We start from the raw sequence: 27,369 nt of genomic DNA on the forward strand, positions 1-27,369 counted from the left end.
CTCATCAATCATACTTTTTATGATTGATTTTTCTCCTTGATTTTTCTTTCTCTCTTGGTCAAGTCCTCATTTTTCTTATCTCGCACCTTCTGTCTTTCTGTTATCAGCTGATTCATTTACCAGACATTTTTGCATTCACTCCAGCTCCCACTTTGCCCTGTGTATCACTCCATGCAACTGAGCTATCTCCCTCATTGCAGCCAACTCTTCATTCTTTATATCAGTCATGCTATTCTTTTGTTCAACACTTTTACTCTCTCTCTCTCCCAATCATGTCACATTTATTCTCACTCTCAATGCTATTTGCCATTACATCACACACATTTTCAATCGTATTCAGAGTTCCATCCACAACTTCAATCTCGCGACCTGAGACACACTTTTGATCCTCACTCTCATAGCATTTTCTGCAAACTTTCCCACTGCTATCGCTTTTAAACCAAATGCCAGCTGCCTTCAGTAATGCATCCATTTCACAGATATTGCACTGCACAAAGTCTCTGATTAAATTCTTTAAACTATGACAACTTGGATGCCGTTGTTCTGCTTCACATCAGTGCCATGTGCTACGCTACATAACTTACCGTGCAAAAGACTAAATTAACAATATTAAAAACAAAAATTTTTAACCTAAACTAATTAACTCCACAATACAGTAATTCTATCTTAATTTTTAAGTGATAATGTTATTTTTTTAAAACCAAACAACTTAGCTTTTAGAGCTTTTCAAACACAGTCCTACCACCATGTGCCACCTGATAACTTACCTGGTTTACAGGCTTAGGTGTTGGACATTATTCATAACTAATTTTAATGGTATTAAAACATCAAACAAAACTAAATTATAAAAGGATGTGTATTATTAATTGCCTTATATTTTATGGGATTTCAAACTAGCATCTTCAGAGTAAAACAACATATTGCAGCTTACATATGACATTGAGTAAGTGAAGCAATTCAAATTGTAACCAACATAAGATCTCAAGTTCTGATTTGGTATCCTCTAACGTCGAATGAAAGATGTATTGAGTAGTAGTCAATCTTAAAATGACAGTCTCCTAGATTTTTGGCAGATTAATGCAGCTATGCTTGTTAAAGTTACGGAGAATGCTTCATAGCCATTGCTAACTCAAAAAATAGTCTTACTGGCCTGTAACAACTTCTGTATAGCACATTGATTTTTTCCCATATAATTCTGTGTGAAGGGGTGTCCAGTGTGTGGTCTGTCAGTCCAGACTTGCCATAATAATTGTGACAAATATATTTCTTATGTTCTTGAAGGCAGACGTTAAACAGATCCTCCTGTCTGTCCGTAGTAGACTGAGTCACAGGGACCTTTGTACATTTCAGGGTATGTTAGCAGAGTTTGTCTTTAAGAGAGTGGATCAAGGTTGCTAATCTGACATGTGGTGTGAAAGGTTATATTTTTTAATGCTTCATCGCTATCTTTTCAGATGTACCTTTGATATAATGAATAGGAATAGTAGTGTTTTGTTCTTAAATGTCTAGCGAGGTGGGGGGAATGGGGTGGGCCATGTAGTATTTTATCCATTTTATGGGAGCTGTGGCCATTGGCTAGGAAAATATGGCAAAGATAGTTGAGTTCTTTGGAAACAGTTGCATCATTTAAACAAATAGCCCTGTCTCTGTGTGTAAGTGTTTTTAGAATTCCATGCTGTTGGGCTGGATGATGATGTGATTGTTTATATAGATTGTGTGTCAGCTTTCTATAAATAGAAAAAGATAGTAAACCATCTGGAAGGTGAGTGACTAATGTGTCAAGAAAAAGTAACAGTTATTTGATTTTTTTTCTGGGAAATCATGTTTGTGATGTTGGCTATTAAGGTGAGATATAAAAGAATCCAAGGTGTCCTGCCTGTCTGGCCAGCTGCCTTCCTTTGGTCTATCTGCCCAAACTCTTTTTTTTCGAGCTCTGCCACCAATGCAGGAGTATCTTGGGGTTCTGTTCTATTACCCTCCCTCTTTCTCTTATACATACATAACATACTCTCAATCACCACCAGTCCTATCCACAGCTTTGTTGACACCATTCCATTCATCCTACTCCTTTGTCAACCCATGTAGTAGTTCTCAGGCATACCTAACATCATGGTCATCTGCAGCCAGTGCCTTAAACATTGATATCCATACCATACTTCATTTGGGTAAGGATTACCTGTTCACCTTCAATGCCCCCAAATCACAGTCCTGCTTTTTCTCTCTCAGAAGGGATGTCAGCTCACCTTCCCTTTTCTTCAATAATACACACATCACCAGACAGGATCAGCTCTCTCTCTCATTGGACTGATATTTACCTCCAGTCTCTCCAGGCACCAGCACATCATATCAATATTTCCCCTTAGCCTCTAAAAAACTAGGCATAATTTTCTGCTCAAGAAACTATTTTACTTACCTAGCTACTAAACCTATGTAAATCCTAACTCCACCCATCTTTAGAATGCTGTTCACACATTTGGGATGATGCTCCTAAAAATTATTGATGCTGTCCATGGGAGAGCAATTCAGATAATAGATGGCCCTTCCCTCACAGACTCATTTCAGCCTCTCACAGATGCAATGGATCAACTTTGTGTCTCATCTAAAGGCATTTCCATGGTCACTACTCCAGTAAATTGGCAAACATCATTCTCCACTTACTGTTGAGCCTGTTAAAACAAGAGCAGCAGCAGTAGCAGCTGCCCACTCACTCACTTGTAACATCACTTTTGATAAAACCGCAAACATTGAAACTACCTCTCTTCTTCCTCATTTAATACATCCATCTTTGTCTTCTGGAATGGCTCTCCCCATGTGTTTTCTAACAACTTCAACCTCCAGCTCTTTAAGAAAAATGTCAGTAGATTTCTTCTCTCTATCCTTATCTGCAGCTTGCACACAGCACTGCTGTGCTGTAGTTTTTTGTACCTATCATATGTGAAATAAGTATTAAAAAAAAGAAAAATACACCATATAACTGTATGGAGACTCCATGGTGTGCAAGGTAGAATGCCTGAGGAGTATGCCTGGAGGAATGATAGAAAGTGTGGCAATTTCAATTAAGCAGGGTGGATGAGATGAGATAAGATGATTGTGATGGTGGGTATGAATGACTTGAGAGGCAGTGTGAATCAGGTGGCAAGAGATCTGAGGTTCATGCTTGAGGTTGTACAGAAGAAAGACTCAGAGAGGGAAGATTGTATGTGTGTTGACCAGGTATGATAATGAAGAGCTGAGGAGAAGAGTATTAATAATGAATGGTATGATAGCCAGAATGTTTCAAAAGAGAGGCTTGGAGTGGATGCTTGGAAAGCATTTGAGGACAGAAAGGAACTGTATGCGAGAGACCACTTGCATTTAAATGAGGAAGAAAATAGGCATCTGGAGAGATGCCTATATTTTCCTCTAAATGCAAGCTCTCCAAACGAGTTAGTGTGTCAGTGCAGGGAAACTAGTAGTATCTGTAATAAAGGAGATGAATTGGTGGTGCTGATGGCATCAGCTGGTCCAAAGATTATTGGGATCTCTGAGATGTGGTTGACAGAAGATGATATACTATCAGGAATAGAAGTAGCAGGGTACACCATTTTTCTACAGGTTGGAGAAACTAGAATTATCAGGTTGGATGGTAGCAGGGGTGACCTCTTGTGGGAATAGGTGCTTGGGAGAAGGGGGAATACATCAGTTAATACTGAATCCAATGGGTCTGGAGGGGATAATGATAGGGTGATATTTTTATTCTTTATGCTAATACCAGGAGTATGTGGAATAAAGGAGATGAATTAGTGGTGTTGATAGCATCAGTCCAATGATTGTTGGGATCTCTGAGATGTGGTTGATAAGATGGAAGATGATATACTAACAGGAATAGAAGTAGCAGGGTACAGCATTTTTTGACAGGATAGGAAGGGAAAAAAACACTTCTAGAAGGAATGATACAATGAAAAAGAAGAAGAGGAAGACAAAGAACAGATTGGATGGGAAATATTAAGGACTGGACCTTTTTGTCCTATGAAGAATGCAAAAGAGAAGCACAAAACCATACATGGTAGAAGCTCATGGTAGTCAACCTCCTGGAAGGAGATGACATATGACAAGACAAGAGGAAGGGAAAATGTGGTGGTGGAGTACTGCTTATGATAATTGATTACTTATGTCCTCTCAAAGTGGAGGATTTGGAGTGCAGTGGCACTAATGGTTTTGAAAGCATATGGTGTAAGGTAGAGATGGGCGAGACAGGATGTTTAGTATGGTGTTGCTACAAGCCAGGGAGCATAGAAGGTGAGGAGCAGGAGATGTTTAGACAGTTGAACTTGTGTAAAAAGTGTAAAAAGAATGATTATTATGGGAAATTTTAACTACAGCAGTATAAATTGGGAAGTGGAAACTGCATATGGTAATAAGGGAATGGAATTTCTAGAATTCTTGAGAGACAAATGTCTTAAGCAATATGTAGTAGAAGGAACATGAGGTTCAAGAGTTTGGGATTTGGTCATAGCATCAGAAGAGCTGTTTATAACTGAGATGGCATTTCTGCCCCCAGTTGGGGAGTGTGACCATGTGGTTTTGACTTGGAAGATGAATAAACATGCAGGAGTATTAAAGAGAAAGGAATGTATGTGGAATTATAAGGCAGGAGATTATAATAGTCTTAGATATCAACTTGGGTCAGTTTCATGGAGGGAGGAATTAGAAGGTGAGATATCATTAGTGTTTGGGAAATTGTGAAGGAATATTTATTAACAGCAATAGTAAGCTGTATACTATAAGTGAAGAAGAGGACACGATTTGGTGTAAAGTGGATGACAAACAATATCAAACAGGAACTGCTGATTAAAAAGAGGTTGTGGAAGAGATATAAGGAGAGGGGTAGAGAGCAGATGCATGAGGAATATAAGACTCAGTCCAGGAGAGTGACTAGTATTAGTAAGAAAAGCAAAATTGGAATATAGTAGAGATCGGCCCTGAGATCCAAAGAAAATCCTAAGGAATTTTTTAGCTATGATGTCGCCAATAGGAGGAGAAATGATTGTGGAAGAATGACATTGTTGGATTAAAATGGGAATAGAATGATTGATGCAAAGGACATAGTGGAGTTGTTCAGTGAACACTTCATTGGGGTATTTCATCCTGGAGAAGTAGGTTTTAATACTAGATGCATAGGACAGGTTCGAGGATTAGAAGTGCAAGAGGAGTGTGTTTCAAATACTGAATACTCTGGATGTCAATAAAGTACTGGGACTGATGGAATTTTGCCACGGGTTTTGAGAGAATGTGCTAAAGAACTGACAGCTTCGTTGGCCTGGCTTTTCAATGAAAGTATGGCTAAGGGAAAGGTACCCAAGGAGTTAAAAGAGGGTAAAATAGTGCCATTGTATAAGGGTAGTAGACTGGAAGTGTCAAAATATAGACCACCAGTTTGTGTTTCATCAGTAGTTGTTAAGATCTTGGAGAAATTAGTGATATACCATATACAGCATTGGGCAGATGAGAGTAATGTTTATTGGTGAGAGTCGACTTGGATTTGTTAAGGGGTGGTCTGAAAAGTTCTTGGCCTCAACCATAGATGGCAACACTATCGGCAAGATTTTTTTTTTCTAAGTTGGTACATCTTTCATAAGCATCTATGTGAAATTGCAAGTTATTCTATCAAGTAGTTTGTTTTATACAGCTGTTCTGGGGCAAAAGTGTTGTCTGTATCCCTTGAAATGGATAAAATTGAGTATCGTGAGGTTATAAAATTAAATTCTTCGTAAAAGAAGGTTTAACACCAAAAGAAATTCATTCAGTTCATAAAAGTTTATGGGCACTTTTCTCCTTCATTTTTTGACAATTAAGAAATGGGCTGCTGAGTTTAAATATTGCCGTACCAGCCTTGAAGATGATCCACATGAAGGATGTCCAAAAAGTGTAACAACACCATAAATCATTATCCTCAAAATATATTTGAGGATCATGTCATTGTGCATAGATAAAATAACCTACCTTTGTATCTCCTATTTAAATATCAGGTTTTGTACCATTCCTTAACTTGGTCTATGTATATTTTAAATAACAGAAACAGCATGCCACCCTGCCTTATACTTTTGATGTTAAACCATCTTCTTGCACATACTATAGCTCTGATTTTTGATATGCAAGTTAAATGTGTGTGTGTTGTGTACATTATGTTATATGGTTTCTTCAGTTTTGCCTTTGAATGTTTTTCAATTTTTTCTGAAGTAGGTGAATAGGTCTGAACCATTGTGAATTGAATGGTCTTGCTGCACACAATGCCTTAATTGATTCTTTCATTTACCAGTTTGTACCCTAATATTGCTTCCTTGCCTCTTTTACTGAGAAGAAATGTAACGATTCGTGTTTTGTACTTTTCTTGGATCAGATGATTATTGCATCTTTTTACTTCCCTAATCCTGTCCAGTGTATTTCTGTTAACCCAAGTATATAACACCAATTTCATTAATCCTCAGATTCTTCATTATCAATTACTCTGACAGGAACAAACTGTCAGGTCAATTCAGGGTGAATCCAAGGTCTGAATCCCTATCCTATTTTCTTTTCTTTCCTCACAAATGCTGTTCTGGCTCAAGTTTCTTTGTTTTAAATCTTCTCTTATCTGGTCTCTTCACCCTTTCCATCTTTCTAATACATGTGAAACATTAGGAGAATTAGTTGGAAATGCATGAATTCATTAGAAATCCTAAATGTTCTGGCTAACAGGGCTCGGGTCAACCTGAGACAGCAAACCAGAAGTGATGTATTTATTCTATAAAGAAACAAAAGAATAATCCTTAGGTTACTTTCAAATTGGGTTATTTGTATATGTGTAGCTTAATGCAAAATTAAGTGTCTAATGATTTCATTTTTTCCCTAGGCCATCTCTTTTAGATAGTTTTGCTCTTTTATCTGGCCAGATTAGTACACTTTTAAAGATACTGAAAAATGACAAGACACCTCCACTCAGGAATCGTATTCTTTTGCCACTATTATTATCACCAGATAGAGATGAAGACTTGGCTGTAAGTTTCTATTCTATTGCTTGTATATTTTCAAAAGTACAATATGAGCTGCGGCCTAGAAGTTGGGGGAATTTGAATAGCGCATGCGAACTGGTTATAGTTCAGCCTTCTGACTTTCGCCACTATAATGGGGGGGCAGTAACCTTGGCAGGCTGAGAGGCTCTATTCTTGGGTTACATGCATTTTTGTAACAACCTGTTTTAGTGTTTCAGCTATTTTCTTCTTTAACTGAAACAGCAGATTTTAAGGAGTAATGAACCTGCAACAAATTTTGCTTCAACCTTAAAAAAAACTGCTATAGAAAGGAACTCACCAAATGCATATGGTGATAATGCTATGAGCCAAAGTAAAACCTTTTTATGGCACAAACACTTCAAGCAAGGATGAACATCTGTCAATAACAATGAGTGTTCTGGACGAACGTCAATAATTTTTACACTGGAAATCATTGCAAAAGTGCTTGAGACTACCCTTGCACATTGTAAGAAAACTATCAATGATATTTGTGAGATGGTAAGACTGTCATATGGCATCATTCAGTGCATTTTGATGAGATGCATTGTTGCAAAATTTGGGCTGAGACTGCTGAGCGATGACCCCAGAAAGAACATTACGTTGCTGTCTGCCAGGAGCTCAAAGATCAAACCAGAAATAACACCAACTTCATCTCCAAGGTTATTTATTTATTTATTGGACAAATTGGACTTTTTAAGTGCTACACCCGAAGCTATGAACTATTTGACCTATTTAAAAGTCATTTTAAAAACCTTTTGGTTTTTAAAATGACTTTTAATTTTATATGTTTTTAAAGTGACAGTGTATTGTACTGCATGTTTTGTTATTCATGCCATATGAATAAATAAATCTCCAAGGTAATAACTGGTGATGAATCGTGGATTTACAGTTATGACTGAGACAAAGCAGCAGTCATCATCAGTAGAAGTTGCCAAATTTACAAAAAATGTACTTCAAGTTTGAAGCAGTCAAGTCAATGTTGATTTTTGACATCCAAGGCATTATACACAAGAATTCCTGTCTCCTGGTCAAACTGTTAATATGTTTTAGTGTGAGGTTTTGAATGGCTAAGGAAGAGCATTTGGTACAAACATCCAGACAAGAGGAAGGACAGTGACTAATGGGTTCAACAGTTCTTGGCTTCCAAAACTACTACAGTCATTCCCTATCCTCCTGATCTCGTCTCCCACGACTTTTTACTGTTCCTCAAGATGAAATATTGACTGAAAGGGCATCCTGTTGACTCCGTTGTTGAGCGCCTCTGCCAAACACAGTCACTCTTGAGGACTTTCATGGAATCATGGAAAAACCAGGATCACGGTATACATGCACAAGGGAACTACTTCGAAGGAGACTGTGGACTAGGAGATAAAGTAATTGTTTTTTTATGGTCATATTCCCCAAACTTTTGGCCACATACCTCATATGTTATTTGGAATTGAAAAATAAACATTAACTTTTTACAAGAATAAATATTTAAACAAAACATAGGAAAGAAAAACCTGTAAGCATTCTCAATCAAGGACATAACTTTGCTGTCACATCAAAGCACTTAGACTAGAAATTATTATCAATACAGAACATGGGTCATACATTCTTCCTCTTACAATAGCCAATACAGTTCAGTAGACAAACCTAGCTGCCTTAAAGTTATGCAAGAAGAAAAGGGAAAAAAAAACTTTAAAGTTGATAAGGTTATATCATTATGAATCAAGAGGAATACAAAAAAAAAAAAAAAAGTACAGATCTTCTAGATCATTGGTTCCCAACTGGTGGTACACATACCCCCTGGGGGGGTACATGCTGTGCTGTTCAGGGTACACGAAAATTAATCAGTAATTGCAGAAAAAAAAGTAAAGTAAACTATTTTACACTAAGATAGGCACTGAACAAAATTCTCAGTATTTAAAAACAGCTATTTTAAAATCAAGGGGTACAATTTATAGAAATGGGTTTAAAAAGGGTACACAAGTGGGGAAAAGGTTGGGAACCACTGTTCTAGATGACAATTTACCAAATTATAGATCAAGAGTGAGGTGCTTAAGGGTATAAGCTGGATAACTGGTAGGAGACCTTCACATGTCTTTTTGGGGATTTTGGAGAACTGACCAGGACTTCTGACTTGATGTCCAATCTTCATCTTCTCGTGGTGCACCCTACAAGGTGCACCACGAGAAGAATGGGCTGGCAATTTTGGCTTTAGCCAACCAAATTGTATTCTTATTGGTTTAAACCATATTTCAAAATGATGGTACAACATGATGGAATTTCATGCTGGCTGGCAGGAAAAAGACCCAGAGGAAGACCAAGATGTAGGTGGATTGATACAGGATAAAAGTGCCTTAGAAGAAATATAAAATCTGATAATATCATAATGTTGACAGATAACAGGCTAATCTAGAGGAAAATTGTTGATAGGACCCCCTTTCCCCCCGAAGGTACATATCAGAAATTTGATGATGGTGATGATCCTCACTATGTCTCAAGAAGAAGAAAAAAAAATCATAAATTATTGATTAAAAAAAAAGTTACTTCTTGGCACAAAATTCTGTTCATTGCAAATCTCTAGTAAAAATAATTAATAAAGAAAGAGCCATACAGCTTCATTTTGGAACATAAATGATAGAAAAAGTGAATATTAAAGATCCAACATTATTTCAAAGCCAAATATATGTAGTTTCATAATTTTGACCATAGAGCTTATGAGAATATAATCCTTGTCGTCAGAGTTGCCCTAGCTTTCATTATTTAAAAGAACATGATCACTGCCTAGTATTTCTTTAACAGTGAATGAGAGTTTTTGCTCTCTTAAGGTTTCTGCATGGTCTCTGTAGAGAACCGACCAGTTCAAAACAGCGAGGCAGGCCAGTGAAACCTCTATCCAATGCACTAATAAAAAAGCAAATATACAGACGCTTGGGCAGTAGTCGTGTTCTTTTAAGTAGTGTGAGCTAGGGCAACTCTGATGCCAAGGATTGTATTCTCATAAGTTTTCTGGTCAAAATGATGAAACTTTCATAGTTTCTACATATATTCAGCTTTGAGATAATGTTGGATTTTTAATATCCACTATTTCTCTAGTAAAAAATTACATTCTAAAAAATTCAGACATAATAGTTAGTTTTGATATTGTATCTTTACTTATTAATGTATCACTAACAGACACTCTTGATTCAATAATGTCAAACTCCTCCCCACTTCCCCAGATATCTTTGAAATCTTCAAATATTAAGCATGCATGTTACTTTACTTGGCAAAGAAAAATCTACAAACAAATCAAGGTTATTCATATTTACGAATTTAGGGATACTAAACACACATGTTGAAATGATTATTTTACTGATTATTAATAAAATAACACTTGATGTTTCAACCCTTGTATTGGGGTCATCATCAGAAGGAAACGTGTATAGGGAACCAAGCTACATGCTTTTGCACTCTATACTGGTAAATTAAATCTTTTAATTTACCAGTATAGAAAAAGCTGTTAATTAATCTTTTTCTTATTCTGACCTCTAACAATAATTAAATTAAATAAAATAAAAATTGAAAAAAATAAAAAATATATAAAAAAAAATTAGATAAATAAAAAACTACAATAAACTCTGCTGAAGTCCTCATGTACTAAGATTCTTCTGGATTTGTACAGTTCAAGTTGCTATGGAATGTTAGGGGGGGGGGGGCACCACGTCTTCTTGTAGTGGAATTTTTCTTTGCCTTGTTTTGGTTGCTATAAAGGTTGCAGGTGGATCCTCCACGTTCTTGGAATGGTTAGGCCATCATTTTTGTTCAGATTTGAGTTATGTTTGAGCATTTCACATGCTTTGAATTTCCTCTCGAACCAGGTTTTGGTGTGGTGTAGAGACTTGGTATTTTTCTAATCAATCCTGTGGTATGTTTGTAGTGTGTGGTCAGAAAGGCTGGTTTTTCCAAAATAACCAAGCCGTGGTCCGATAGTGGTTGGTTGCTCCTAGCTTCGTTAGCTAGGAGTAACTATCGGACCATGGCTTGGTTAACAACTAATCAAACTACAATCTCACCCAAGGTGAACTCTCACTGCTGGAGAAAGGTCTAAACTACTGCATTGCACTGAGGTCAGTAAAGAAGCTTGATATCATTTATCATATCGACAGAGGTTTAAGATCCCTCCCCGCCAATCTAGCTGATAAAACATGCATGAAAATATTCTCTATACTAAATTCAAACAAAAAAAAAACTAAGCAGCAACCCTAAACAAAACAGAAAAACTGGCCTTCAAATCCCTAAAAAAATAAAAAATAAATAAATAATAACCTGGACATTATAATCACAAAAGCTGATAAAGGGAATGCCACTGTCGTTTTAGACCGGACAACTTACATAGAGAAAATGAACCATTTGGTATCAGACTACAACGTGGGGTTGTAATTTACCAAATGGTAAACTACAACCCCACGAAATGTATCAAAAAGAAAACAACTGAATTAATTAAATTCATTAACACATGGCTGGAAGAAACAACAAAAAAACTAATATCTCATTATCTCCACTCGCCCAGAATTTATGGCCTGCCAAAAATACACAAAACAGACACACCACAACATCCGATTGTTGAAGGAATCACGAGCACAAATTATCACATGAATGCTGATCACCAAAAAATTAGTGACCACACTCAAGGAATTGGTAGGTCAGTCCCCTTCCTACACAAAAAAATACACATTTCATAAACAAAATTAAAAACATTACACTCAGTGACCAAGATTTATTAGTCAGTTTTGACATAACTTCCCTTTTCACCAATGTCCCGGTCAATGATACTGTCTTGCTCCTACAGAACATGTTTCTCACACGACATCACAGCCCTGTTTGCCCATGTACTCCGCTCCAGATATTTCGTGTGGCAAAACAATTTTTGCCTTCAAAAAGTGGGTACAGCCATGGGCTCACCATTTTCACCTCCCAATTGCTAACTTCTATATGGAAGACTTTGAGCAACAAGCTCTAGAGTCAGCGTGCCTAAAGCCCAAAATTTGGCTCATATATGTCGACGATATTTTCGCCATTTGGCCCCCCACAGCTGCGAAGCACTAAATACATTTCTTAGCCACCTGAACAAACAACACAAATGTATCCAATTCGTTGAAATAGAAAAAAACTCTCTTCCGTTCCTAGACACACTCATCACACGTCTTCCCTCAGGCTGTCTCTCCTTCTCAGTCTACCTCAAACCTACACACACAGGCCAGTACATACACAAAAATTCTCATCACCACCCAACACAAAAACTAGGTGTCATAAGCACCCTTAAACACAGAGCTCAAACTATTTGTTCAAATGAACAAGCTCTAAACCAGGAATACAAGATCATCAACCATCCATTTATAAAAAATTGATACAGTAAAAAACTATTCACAAGATCCTCCGCAGAGATACTAGTAAAAACAAAAAAGATTTCAAGAATGCTATTGCCATTTGGTTCCACGGCCGCGAAGTGACGGAAATGCCTCTAACATAAATAATAGACAGAACACTACACAAAAACAATCTCAAAGCCACCTTTAAACCCCCAAACAAAATTAAGACACCTACTCAGTTCTTCCAAAGATCCTCTTCCACACCTAGCCTACCCAGGGGTATAAAAAATACAATGCACGTGTAACCTACCATACATAGGAGAAACAGGGCGAACCATCCCAATTAGGAAGGACGAACACAAACGACACATTAAATACCTCCATTTTGGAAAAACTGGCCTTTCAGACCACGCAATCCGAACATACCACAGAATTGATTGGAAAAATATCAAGTCCCTACACCGCACCAAAACCTGGTTCGAGAGGAAATTCAAAGAAGCATGTGAAATGCTCAAACATAACCCAAATCTGAACAAAAATGATTGCCTAACCATTCCAAGAGCGTGGAGGATCCACCTGCAACCTTTATAGCAACCAGAACAAGGCAAAGAAAAATCCCACTACAAGAAGACATGTTTTTTTTTTTTTTTTTTTTTTTTTTTTTTTTTTTTTTTTTTCCTTAACATTCCATAGCAACTTGAACTGTACAAATACAGAAGAATCTTAGTACATGAGGACTTTAGCAGAGTTTATTGTAGTTTTTTATTTATTTAATTTATTTATTTTTTCAATTTTTATTTTAATTTATTTAATTATCACTAGAGGTCAGGCTAAGAAAAAGATTAATTAACAATGTAGATTTAATTTACCAGTGTAGAGTACAAGAGCATGTAGCTTGGTTCCCTATACACATGTATCCTTCTGATGATGACCTTAATACAGCGGTCGAAACGTCGAGTGTTATTTTATTAATAATTAAAAAAAAACACCTTTTTATTCCCGTATACGGGGAGTAGGCGAGGCCATTTAGCCCTATCTGACTTTTGGAGATTGAGTGGGCAGTTCAATCTCCACTGGTACCAAACAGAGATAGATGGCCCAGGGCTATCTCCAATTAAGCGGTGCACAGTGAAGAGAGATGGCTCAAATGTGCCGCCATCTCGTGGTTCCTAACCCTAACACAATATATTTAATGTCTGAAATAATGTTGGTTCTACGGTCGATTTTCTTGAGTTTACAGGACGAAAAACCCGCTTGCCCGTGCCAGAGATCGACTAACTCAGGAACTGGTCGAAAAAAGGCTTTAAAAAATTTCCTCTAGTCGCTGACTAGACTCGAAACCAAGTCTTCCTTCGTGTGGCCAAGCGCCGTGGTGTGCAAATGCCTCATCCACTGAGCTACACAGGCTCTTTTTTTTTTTTTATTTTTTTTTTTTTTAAATCAGCTAACGCCTTTTTATTCCTATACACGGGGAGTAGGCAAGGCCATTTAGCCCTATCTGACTTTTGATAATTTCAACACGTGCTTTGTGTCCCTAAATTCGTAAATATGAATGCTGATCACCGTGTAACCTTAAAAGAAAAAGAAATCAAGGTTATTGCAATGAATTTCTCTTCTAACTAAATCTAAATGTTACCTAAGAATAACTGGAACAATGAATAACTTAGTTCTTTGTGCAACTGTCAGTTGTAAAAACCTATATAATCTGACCTCTGTAAAAAGTTTTTTGATACTACTTCAAATTCATCTAAGAATACCAACTTATATCATGTAAATATCATGTAAATATTACATCATTAAGGTCAAATTTTGATAATTTAACGTTACTTTTCACAGAAATTGAATCATGTATAGATATGCTAGTCTTAAGTGAAATATGGATCAAACAACTTGAAATTGATCATTATTCTCATTAATTATGACACATATTATGACTGTTGTGATTATAATCATTCAGGTGGATTAATTCTGTATGCTAGGAAAAAGACTTAATTTTCATAAATTGGAATCAAATATGCATAGTGCTGAAACTAATGATTTATGACACAGTAATGAATATTCTTCTATTTGTTATATACTGTGCACACGATGGTCCAGTTGATATATTTCTATCAGAGCTAAATAATGTCCTAAAGACCTTAAAGCACAATAACATTATACTGGTGGGGATATAAATTTGGATTTATATAAGAATAATAGCAAAACTGAAGAATATAAAAATATATTATCTACTCATGAGATTCTTGCATACATGGATGGCAATGTGAGAGAAGCAAACAACTCAGTAAGTTGTATTGATCATTTATTCATAAGAAACAAAATGGCTTATGACAGTGATGGCAAACCTTTTTATGTGCACATGCCAAAAATTTACAAATATTTATCGAGTTGGAGACATGCCTGGCAGTTTTTAATAGGTGAAAAATTCATAGAAAATTAATTCAGAATTTTATTGAGACAAGTTTAAGAGTTAACATAGAATTTCTTAAAAATGAACTCATAATTTGACATAAACATTGTCGTATACAAATCAATATCAGTCTATTATTAATTTATCAATGATAAATAGATTTTTGCTGTTGTACATTAGATGCCAATGCTTTATATCAGGTTCATATTTTGTCACTTTTAGTAATACACACACACACTGAACTAGATTCATCAGTCATTCTATTTCTTAAGCTGTCTTTTATCTTTTATAAAATTCATTTGGAAAATAATGATTCCCAAGAATTGATAGTATAGCTGTCACTAGTTTTTTTTAAACAATTAAAAGTTTCAGGAATGGCATTCCAAGTTCTCATTATTTCCTCTTCTATATTATTTTTAATTGCACCCAATAATCAATCATTTTCAGTTATTTCCAAGTCATTTCTCAAATCGGAAAACGCTTGTTTTCATATAGAACTGGGTTGAAAATTCATTAGTTGTATTTCTGTATCTTACAAATTCAGCCACTTGAAAATCTCCAAATTGAGTTTATCTGCTGAGGTTGAGTCTGAATGCAAAATAAATTTTGTCTCTGCAAATTTCCTGAACTGCATAAATCTTGAAGAAAATTCATTGATTATCAACTGAATAACTGTAGAAAACTCTTTTGTCAATTTAACTTGATCTGTTTTTCATGAGATTCTAGATCTGCAAAGAATTTTTTTGTATTTGTAAAATATTGGAAGGTATTGTAAATAACGTCATGATTGAAATTTGTAATTTAGCTTTGAATGCTTTGATTGAATCAGGCATGGCAATAACTGTCTTGTTAACACCTTGCAGTTTAACATTTAATTAATTTCCAAATCCATTTGACGTTCATTAATTGATTGTATTTTTCAATGATTTTTTCATTATGTAAAAAAAAGTCTGACTTCATCTAAACATTCAACAAATCTTTGAAGAACTTTCCCATGACTTAACCATCGGACGTTGTTGTACATAAGTAAACCATTGTGTGCTGAGTGTATCTCACTTAATAATTCTATAAAGTTTTGTTTATTTAAAGCGTTTGTCGATATAAAATTGACAATTTTGTTACAAAGCTCATAATATCTTCCAGTGGCTTGAAACTAGCCTTTGTGCGTAAAACCTGCTGATGTATAATGCAATTGAAAACCCAGAACTGAATATCCAATATGTTTGGTAAATAAATTGACAAAAAAATTTTCCTCTCCAGTCATATTGCAAGCATCATCAGTAGTTACTGATACAGTTTTGGAGAGATCTATATCTCTTTCAGCAATTTCATTTACAACTGCGTTGCAAATATCTATTCCTTTTGTTGTTGTTGCTGATGATGATGTTAAACTGATCAATTCTTCTTTGATATTATTTCCAACACAATAACGAATAAAAATTGCTAAATGAGCTGATCCAATTATGTCAGTACTCTATCAAGACAGAGAAATTAAACCAGAAGATTTTATTTCTTTTTTTTTTTCTGATGAGTTAGAATTTTGGAAATGGCTAAAAATATTTCTTTCAATGTGTTTCTAGCCAAAGGCATATCTTTTATTCTTTGAATACCTTTTTCCTTGTTTTCAAAATCTTCAAAGAGAACTTGTATGCAGTTTTAACCATTTTAACCATGTTTCTTTTATATATTCCCCATCACTAAAAGGTTTGCCATGTTTGGCAATTACATTTGAGACAAAAAAACTAGCAGTAGTTATATTTGAACAACTGTCAATAAATTTCATTAGGGTTGTTGACTGAATATTTCTATTTTTAATTACCCAAGCAATAAATTCTTTCTCTTCTTTCTTGCTTTTCTCAAGGAGCAATTTATGCTTTATCTCATAATGCTGTTTTACTGACAACATTCTGCACACAACTGTCTTGGAACATAAAATACACATTGCCTTATTGTCTTTGTTAATCATGCCATACTCTTCAGTTCACCAACTTTGGAACTCTCTGCTGCTTGATTGTGATAATTTTCTTTTTTTATTTTCATCAGTGTTAAGTAGAACTGTAACAAAATAATTCAAAACTTAAATCAAATGCACTTTTTTATAGTTTCAAAAAAATCAACATTTTATTATATGCCTAAATTAAATTACCTTTATAATTCACACTTATAGCAAAAACAAAACAGTGCTCATGCACAACAGTAATATACTTGCCGCTGCTTATTTCTGCCTACTGGTGGATACGTGGCGTGAAATGCATAATGAATGCATGTGCGATTAGAGAAGGAAAGAGTCCAGGAATCTTAAGGATCAGTGGTTCTTAATTCTTTTTCAATAAGACTAGGGCTTGGTCCCAACTAACTTACTTGTAAATGCCTTTCCCATTTTTTTAAAGTTCATACATTAGCACTTTGAGTCCTATCGAATGAAATATACATTGATTGCGCATAAACCCAGAATCTCAGCGATTTATATTTACATCGCTAAATTAAAAATTCCGAAAATAATAATATGTGCTTGAAATACATTATCAGACTTTACTATAGTTAAATTTGAACCTTCAGCTTCATTATCCATGAGGATGGTTGAGTTTTATCAATAAAAAAGGGAATTCATATTAGTATATCGTAATGCTTGCCCATCAGCTAGTCACGTACGATTGCACATGTTCATGTTTATATTACATCGTTACATGTTTATATTACATGTTTATATTACCAGCATTATGATGCTGGCTGCTCCAATGTAAACAACATAAGGGATTCACAGCTCTCTTCTTGTGACCTGAGAGATCAGTTTGAATTTCTCGGTCACCATGGACAGATCAGGATCCAGTGGTGCCCAAAGCAGGGGTGTAAAATGGTTCTTGAGTGAACACGAATTAGAACAAATACTCTAATTCGAGATCATGGCATTTCAAAAACTGAATGGCCTAATTTAATAATTTACCATTTGACTCTTGTAGCCAATAGTGGATAATTATAGTGATGCAAAATGATATTTTCATCATAATAATGACGCACATAAATTTCATTTATAATTTTCATTATTTAAACATCTAAGCAATATTTTGACTGAATTTGTTGAATTTTGAACACTAAAGCAGTAAATATCAATAGAAACTAATAAAAAATTAACTTTTTATTTTTTTCAAAAACCTTGATTTCATGCAACCCATTTCTGTAGCCCATACCACATACATAACTAAAATTTTTGTTCCAATTAATTGTCAAAGATGTTAACCTAAAAGACAATGATTATTTGAATATTCCAAATAAATACTGCATAGCAATTTTTTAAATAGAGCTAAAATTGTTCAGGATACAGGGTTCTTTAAGTCCCAGTAGGTATAGAACTCAAAGTGTTAACCTAACATAAGTATTAATAATTAATTATGGCATAATCATAAAGAGTATTAGTACACTTATGCATACGGTGTGGCATGTTGACAAATATAAAAGTACGTCGTCGTCATCATCAAATTCCTGCCATGTACCCTCAAGGGGTGTACAGGATATGATAGTACTACATGAAAAAAATTACATCATTATTAATTTCCTATCTACAATTTTCCTCCAAATCAGTCTGTTACTTGTCAAGACTCCAACATTATCAGATCTTATATTTCTATCGTCTAAGGCACTTTGTACACTTATGCATATCAATCCACCTATATCTAGGTCTTTCTCTGGGTCGTTTTGCTGCCAACCTGGCAGAGAACACTTGTTTTGCTAATCTTTCCTCGCCCATTCTGTTTAAGTGACCATACCACCTGAGATTAGCTCTGCTAACGCATCCCTGGATGCTGACAGTGTCAAGTTCTTTCCTAATATTCTCGTTTTTAATATGATATTGCAATTGATGCCATCTGCTCACGCCTATAATCTTTCTCGGGACTCTCATATCTGTGGTCTCTAGTCTTTGAACACTGTCTTGTATACAGCTAATTTAGTGTTCCGACTAATTTCTCTCTTATTCCATATGAATTTATTCAGTTGACTTCCCACCATACCAGCTTTGCTGATTCTGTTGTCTATTTCTATATTTAATTTACCATCTTCAGTAAAAATCGTGCCTAAGTATCTGAAATGTTTTACTTGTTCCACAGGTTCCCATTCACAACACAGTTGACATTTTTAACGATTCTGCCTATTTTCATTGTCTTTGTCTTTTTATTGCTGACCTTCATACCATATCTATTACAACAGCTATTCAATTTAGTCAGAGTATCTTGCAGACTTGTAGCGGATTTATTTAGAAGTATAACATCATCTGCATAAAGCAAAGAGCTGACATTAACATCTCCAATTTTGATATATCATGTTTAATACCACTTTCCTTCATAATGTGATCCATATAGATAATGAATAACAGAGGGGATAATATACATCCTTGTCTCACACCAGATTTAACATTAAACCATCTTCCTGTACTTCCTTCAATTCTAACTGCTGACTTACAACTCAAATAAAGACTAAGTATTGCTTGATATAATGCCCCATTGACACCATATAACTGCAGCGTATTGAATAGCTTCTCTCTTGGCACCTTGTCATATGCCTTTTCCAAATCGACAAAACTTAAATACAGATCTTTGTTATATTCCCATGCTTTTGCGACTATTTGTCGTAAAGTGAAGATCTGATCTTGACAGCCTCTATTTGGCCTGAATCCAGCTTGTTCTTCATCAAGCTTTTCTTCCACAATTCTTCTCAACCGTTTCTCAAGTATACTTGCATAGATCTTGCCAGGAACACTCAGTAGGGAAATACCTCTGTAATTCTCACATTCAGTTTTATTTCCCTTTTTATATATGGGTATTATGAGAGCTCTACTCCAATGATCGGGAATTCGTCCCTCTGTCCAGGCTTTCTGAACTATGCAGTGCAGCCACTGTAATACTCTTATACCACCATACTTCAGCATTTCTGGTCGAATATCATCTACTCCTGCTACCTTTCCACATTTCAAGCCTTTGATGGCTTTTTCTACTTCAAGTATAGATATGTATTCCTGACTGCATGCCTGGTCAGTGTTTTTTACCACTGTGCTGTCATCACTGCTTGTTTCATTTAGCAGTTTTTCAAGGTAATTACTCCATACTTCAAGGATATCTTTTTCTCATGTTTCCATGTCACCTTTATCATCTCTAACTCCTTTTACAGCACTCTTTCCTCCATTCCTAAGCTTTTTCAACAACCTCCAGAATATTTTGCCACCTTCTTGATATTTATTTTCTATATTCTTGCCAAAGTCCTCCCATGACTTTTGTTTAGCTAGTTTTACCCAGTGTTTAGCATTCTTGCATTTGTCTCTATATTCTCTAAGAGCATAAGCTGACTTATTTGCAGGAACTTTTGATATGCTTTCTTCTTTTCCTTCACTGCCTCTTTAACTTCCTGTGCCCACCAGGGAGTTCTGATTTTTTTTATCCTTACAGACGACCTCACCACATGCCTCTCTTGCAGAATCAATCAATGTTTTCTTCAGAGTTTGCCACTGAATCTCCAAGGTTTGATTCCTGTTCTCAAACTCTTTTATTTTTTCTTCAATAATCTTTGTGTATTTTAGTCTACAGTTCACATCTGAGAGCTGCTCAACTTTTATTCAGGTCAACATCATTAAATTAATTTGTACTAATTTTCATTGACATCCCATTCTGATTACCAGAAATTTATATTGTTCAGTGTAAAATTGATTATTGTATTATTAAATTGATTTTAATGATGTTGATTTGAAAAAAAAAAAAAAGTAGTGAGAAAAATATTTATGCATTGTAACTCACCATAACGAGCAGGGGAAGCAGCAGAAGGATGTCAACTTGTCGGCAAAACACTTACCATATTTACTCGAATATAACTTGCCCTCGTGTATAACTCACACCCCTGATTTTACTTTACAAAAAAGACATCAAAAAGTTTTGAATATACTCTGGATTAGAGAAAGATGTTGGAAGTTTTTTTCACTTGGTTAGACTATAAATTATATATTTGGTGTTAATCCTTTAACCAAGTGTAAGCAAACAAAGTTTGTGCCTGAAGTATCTTCAGGACTGGGGCAACTCGTGATAAAGGTGGTATAAGTTCTCATCACTTGCCTTAGTATCTTCCATAATGCAAAGCACATCTTGCAGACATGTATAATGCTATGCATTAAGGGGAGGGCCACTACCCAGACCGGTTTCGACCTTTATTGAGTTCTCATTAGTGGGAGCCAGACCCAGTGGTGGTGATACCAAGGTGGAAGTAATGGAGAAGTCATATTTACCTATACAAGTTGCCAAAAGGTGTCACACCTTATTAGATTACTCTGGGTAAGAGAAAGATGTTGGAAGTTTTTTTCACTTGGTTAGACTAAAAATTACCGTATTTGCCAGTGTAGAGGACACACCCCTTTTTCGTATACATTTTTTAGGAAAAAAATTGATCACTGAATATTATAATGAATTTACAGTATTTCAAATATAAAGTAATAAGTAGGTCTACTTTCAACAAATACCTAATCTAATTAGGAAAGAGTACCCACCTTTTAATCGTCAAAACCCAGAAATTCATCTCCAGAGCTAAATGAAGAGACACTTGAAACATCTTCTAAATCAGAATCTGAGTCCTCATACAACAAATTGCCCTCTGTACCATCCAGTGCATTACTAATTCCACACTTCTTAAATGATTTAACCACTGTCTCAGTTTTCACAGCATCCCATGAAGCTTTGACCCACTCACAAACTTGCAAAATGCTAAGCTTCTTCCTGATGGCATAACCTCAAAATCTGAAGACTGCATCCAGCTGTTCCACTTCTCCTTCATAAATCCCTTAAATGGTTTATTAATAAATAGACATCTAAAGGTTGAAGCTGACTAGTTAGACCTCCTGGAATTACAGCTGAGTTTTCAATTCCTTGAGTTTATTTGTAACATCATCTGTTGTGTGAGAACGAAACTGATCCCATACTAGCATGGCAGGCTTCTTCAGCAAGGTGCCAAGGCCAAATTTTATCTATCCATAACTTCATTCCTCCTCCATTCATCCAGCGTTTTGCGTGAACTTGTACAAACACTCCTTTAAGCAGTTTTTCTTTGGTAGCATCTTCCTTTTAAAAATCAATAGTGGCGGCAATTTTGTCCCATCAGCACAGCAGGATAAAACAACCGTGTAGTAAATTTTTCGTGCCCCGAAGTTTTAATAGTAACACTTTTAGTGTCCTTGGAATCTACTTTGTTTGAGGGCACATCAAAAGTCAACGGAACCTCGTCCATGTTTCCTATTTGCGCAAGTTCAAAATTTTCACGTTTCCTTGCGTTAATGACGAATCGATGAAATTCAATCATTTTTTCTTCATATTCAGCTGGCATCTTTTGTGATATTTTTTTTAATCCGCATACATAGCTGGTTTCTCTTCATGAATCTTGAACACCATGATGTTGATCCAGTAAAGTTGGCGATCCATCTGTTAGTGGCTATTGCTTTCGCTTGATGATTAATCATTTTTGTAGACACTGAAAATCCTGCTTTTCTGTGGTCTAAAATCCAAATATTCAGTTCTGTCTCAAGTTCTGGTCATTTTGCAGTTCGGCTTTGTAGGTTATGTTTACTGCGAGTTTTTTTTTTAAATCCTCTTCCTGATTCTGCTAAGTTCTTATCATTTTCTCAGTTGGGGGTGGTCTGAAATGCCACTCTGCAGCTGTTTCCATGTTCTTTAGCATAAGCAATGACACGTAGCTTGTATGCAATATTGTAACAATGCCGATGTTTTTCAGCCATAATTTGCCGAGAAATTTGGAGAAAATTTAATGGCAGAAATTTATCGCCGTTCACAACTGCAACAACAATTGGTAAGTTTAAACGAACAGGACACAGCTGTGGTCATCGATGACAGCGCATGCGAATCCACTGAACTCTACGTCAGTGTTTCTCAAAGTGTTACATGTACCCCAGGGGGTACGTGAAAGGTCTTCAGGGGGTCCGTGGCAATTTTCAGCTATGCATCATTAACGCATAGAATAAAATTCAATGTATCCGTAAAGTTCAAGATCGTAAAACGTTCCTATTGTATCACTGAATAAAGTACAGAGACATCTGCAGGCTGTGCTATATGTTTCCCAACAAACAGTGCAATTAGAGACAACTGGGATAAAAACGGCACTAACTAATGAATCTCATGTCCCCCTCCCACAGAAAAATGCTGTATGACAAGCAAAGCCATATGTTGTACCAGCAACATATGGTTTGTTTGAGTGAACTTGTTTACCTTGATGGACCTGTATTTCACTCAGGATATCTCAATGAGTGCAGGTCACAAAGATGCCTCCAATGATCTCGATCTTGAGCCTCTCTCTTCCATGTTATACCCATAGATTTCATTAGTGGATCTTCCCATCTTGTAGGTTCAATCATTTTTTCAACTGGCAACCAAGAATAAAGAGAAAACCAGGAAGACCCATGGTCTTCTTAGTTTTCTCTTTATTCTTGGTTGCCAGTTGAGTATTCTGTATGTCCATCTGTTATCGTTGAGTCTGGCTATTGACCTACCCATCTCATCTTGCTTTCATATACTGCAGTTACCACATCTTTTATGCCTGATCTCTTTCTTAGTTCCGTGTTTCTAACATGTTCCGTTCCGCTGATGTTACAAATCCTGCGTTCTATTGCATGCTGAGTTATTCTGAGAGTCTCTTCTTCTTTTCTTGTCGTGTTCCACGTTTCTGATCCATATGTGAGTGATGGTAGAATATCACTATTAAATAGTTTTGCCTTCGGAGAGATGTCAAGATTTGGATCAGTAAGTGTTTCTTTTAGTCTGTTGAATGATAGCCATGCAGCTTTCTTTTTGCTAGTTCTTCAGATAAATCATTATTCATTTTTATTGTATGTCCTAAGTACTTGTGTGAGTCAACTTGTTCTATAGGGATGTTATCAATACATAGGTGACTGTCACTTGTATAGATGTTTTTGATCCATTTTGTTTTTTCTAGATTCATTTCTAAGCCTGTCTTTCTGCTGTTTGTGTATACTTTTTCACCCATTTCTTCTAGGTCTTTTGGGTTGTGGGATATCAGTACTAGATCATCAGCAAACATAAGAATTTGTAGCTTTTCACTATCTATGCTTATTCCTCCATTTAGGTCTATTTTTTTCAGAATGTATTCTAAAGTGCTGGTAAATAGATTTGGGGAGATCACATCGCCTTTGCGGACCCCTCTCTTTATATCTATATTTATAGGTTGATCAAATAGTGTTATTTGTGTGGTCTGATTTTTATTAATTTCTTTTATCATATGAATGTAGGGTCCACATTTATTTCTAGTAAGGCACTGATGACTGCATTGTGTTCTATGGTATCAAATGCTTTTTTAAAAATCAATAAAGAGGGAACATAGAGGGATTCGGTATTCTCTGCATTTTTCTGTTAGTTGTGAAATGAACTGGATACGATCTATTGTGGAGAAGCCTCTTCTAAATCCTGCCTGCTCTCTGCTGGAGTTGTCTTCTAGAGTGTTTTGGATTCTGTTCAGTATTACTCTGTTCATGATCTTATATATGTGAGAGAGTAGACAGATTGGATACGATAGTTTTTTATGTTTTCCTTGTTCCCTTTTTTGAATAGAAGTATGATTTTTGAGATTTTCCATTCCTCTGGAATCTTTCTTTCTTTGAAGTACCACGTGAATCTGGCAGCCAAGGCTTTGAAAATAATTGGTCCACCTTGTTGGATTTCTTCAGCCTTAACATGATCAAGTCCTGAGGCTTTACCTTTACTCATTTTCTTAAGGGCTTGTTCTATTTCTTCTGGAAGTACATCTGGTATATTGCTTGGTTTTGGAATGATAGGTTCTGAAACTTGGCACTTAGTTGCATAGAGATCATTATAAAAACTGTAATATGTTTCTCCACAAACTGTACAATTAGAGACAACTAGAATAAAAATGGCACTAACTAATGAATCGCATGTCCCCCTCCCACAGAAAATGCTGTATAACTCAAGTAAAATCATATGTTACTGGTGCAGCATATGGTTTTGTTTGAGTGAACGTGTTAAAACAAAAACGTGTTTCAGATATTATATAAAGAATTCAGTTGAAGAGAATTAGTATTTCAACTGAACTGTCAGCTTGTCTTTGTCATTTAGTAGCACGATCTTTTGTTAATACTGCACCAATCATATGAATGCTGATGTCTGAAGTTTGAGAAACACTGCTCCATGTAACTGGAATGCTCTCACACATGCTGCAAGGAAGCAATAAAGAAATCGCGTAACTCGGAACAGAGAAAATTTCCAGAAATGAAAATAATAAAAAACTGAGTATCGGCATATAAGACGCACCCTGTTTTTCAGACCTATTTTCAAAGAAATAAGCACGTCTTATACTCCAGCAAATACGATATATATTTAATTTAATCCTTTATCCAAGTGTAAGCAAACAAAGTTTGCACCTGAAGTATCTTCAGATAAATATTACTTCTCCGTTATTTCCACCTTGGTATCACCACCATTGGATCTGGCTCCCACTGATAAGACCTCAATAAAGGTCGAAACCAGTCTGGGTGGCGGCCCTTCCCTTAATGCATAGCATTATACATGTCTGCAAGGAGATGTGCTTTGCATTGTGGGAGGTACTAAGGCAAGTGATGAGAACTTATACCACCTTTGCCATGAGTTTCCCCAGTTCTGAAGATACTTGAGGTGCAAACTTTGTTTGCGTACACTTGGATAAAGGATTAAACTAAATATATAATTTTTTTGCATATACCTCGCACACAAAAAATGTTTAAACATGTTCACGTCCCTCCCTAACAGCAATTATACTGCAGATGCAAGAAAAACAAGTAGTTTTATTGTATTCCTGAATAAGGTTCAGAGGATTTTGTAGTCATTTGTCGAGAAATATATTACTCTGTAATATATTTCTTAACAAATAGTGCAGTTAGAGACAGCTGGAATAAAAATGGTGCTAACTAATGAATCACATGTTCCCTCTCACAGAAACTATGCTGTATAGACTCGAGCAAAACCATATGTTGCAACAGAAACACAGTATATAACTAAAACTATTGTCTAATTTTTCAGTTACACGAAGTAAGTGTTTGTTTTATTGCATTTGAAATTCTCGATGTCATTATGACAGATCACAAAGGATAACTTCAAATAAAATTCTACCACAAACTGGTAATTTTTGCTTGGAATAATGGGAAAGAAGATGATGCTGTTTGGATTTCAAAAAATCCCTGCATATATCTCACACCACAAATTTTTAGCTGTAATTATGGGTGGAAAAAAGTGAGAATTATATTCGAATAAATACGGTATTATCATATACACACACCAAATATTTATATATGCAAAGTATGTAATTTAATAAATAAAAATGTATGAATCTCTCAATTCAAAACACTAGTTCCAACACTAATTAATATTGTGAATTTAAAAATGCAGCACTTTAGCTCAGCAATTATAAGTTATTGAAAAAGTTAAACTTAGTTTCTTTTATTATTATTATTATTATGTGACACCTCCTGGGAGTCCAAAGACTCATCGAGGAAGAGTATGCCAACAGCATTGAATGATTGAAACCCTTCTAACTACTAACCATGCTCAAACTTGCTTAACTTTTTATGTGAGCCATTAGTAGCAGAGGCTCTACCAATCGACCAACCTTTGCTGCCTTTTTTTTTTACTACAACAGATTTTGAAAGTTTTATTTATGCTAGTGAGACTTTTGTTGCTGTTTTCTGTCTGTTAGCTTATTAATTCTTAGATGAATTGAAGTGATTAGCCAAACAGAAACAGTCAGAAAGTTGCAGGTGGTTCCTTTGTTTTGTTATAAGCACAGTCATGACAGAAAATGCAGTTTCACAAAGATATGTGGTGGCAAACAAAGAAGAAATCTCATTGATGTTTCGTGTAAATTTGGATATTCATTTTTCATTCTTATCCAGAATTTCAAATTACTCATAGAATTAAAAGTACTTTTCAGTCCTTTCCAATGATAATTCATTTATTGAAGGGTTCACATATTTTGTCTCCAGGGATCCTCATGTTTGGGATAAAACTTTTCAAATGACAACATCATCAAGTGGGCTGCAATAATATCTGAAACTGAATTCTGTGAAAAATCACCTGCTTCCATAATATAATCTGACTACGACTGAAACATTTCATTATTTTTTTCAGCAATCATATTAAACCAGAGTTTGAGTTTCTTTTTGAATGATTCGATCTTGTTCAAAGCATTAAATTTTGTTGTATCTGGAACTTGAAGTTTTAAATTCAACTTGTTTATATAAGAAAATATATCACTGAGATATGCCAGTCTGGTTGCCCATTTCTTATCCTGGAAATAATGGGACAGGTCACTTTTCTTATTATAGCAATTAGAAACAGCTCAACTTCCTTTTGGAGTTCATATCATCTCTCGAAAACTTCACCACAGGACAGCCAATGAACTTCCGAATGTTGAAAGATTTCGATGTCTGAAAATTCCTGATCACTTATGAATACTTCCATGTTTAAAAATATACGACTTTGTCACTGACATTTCCTACATAGATGTTATTTAGGCATTCTTGGTCTGGCTTTTTGATACATTCATGAATATT

The 27,369-nt window shown here is 35.6% G+C and overlaps 1 protein-coding gene across 1 annotated transcript in view; it reads left to right on the forward strand.

The window, feature by feature from the left end:
• The window catches only part of MED8 (mediator complex subunit 8), a 151,414-nt gene that overhangs the window by 72,321 nt on the left and 51,724 nt on the right, over positions 1 to 27,369 (forward strand). The window contains exon 3 of the mRNA XM_090414747.1: positions 6,872 to 7,016. Coding sequence (XP_090270873.1) covers positions 6,872 to 7,016 — 145 coding nt within the window. The remainder of the gene's footprint in view (positions 1 to 6,871; positions 7,017 to 27,369) is intronic.

The sequence above is a fragment of the Typopeltis vanoorti genome, chromosome 25 (assembly GCF_054136105.1).
Source record: "Typopeltis vanoorti isolate ZY-2024b chromosome 25, IOZ_Tvanoo_1.0, whole genome shotgun sequence".
NCBI classification, from domain to species: domain Eukaryota; kingdom Metazoa; phylum Arthropoda; class Arachnida; order Uropygi; family Thelyphonidae; genus Typopeltis; species Typopeltis vanoorti.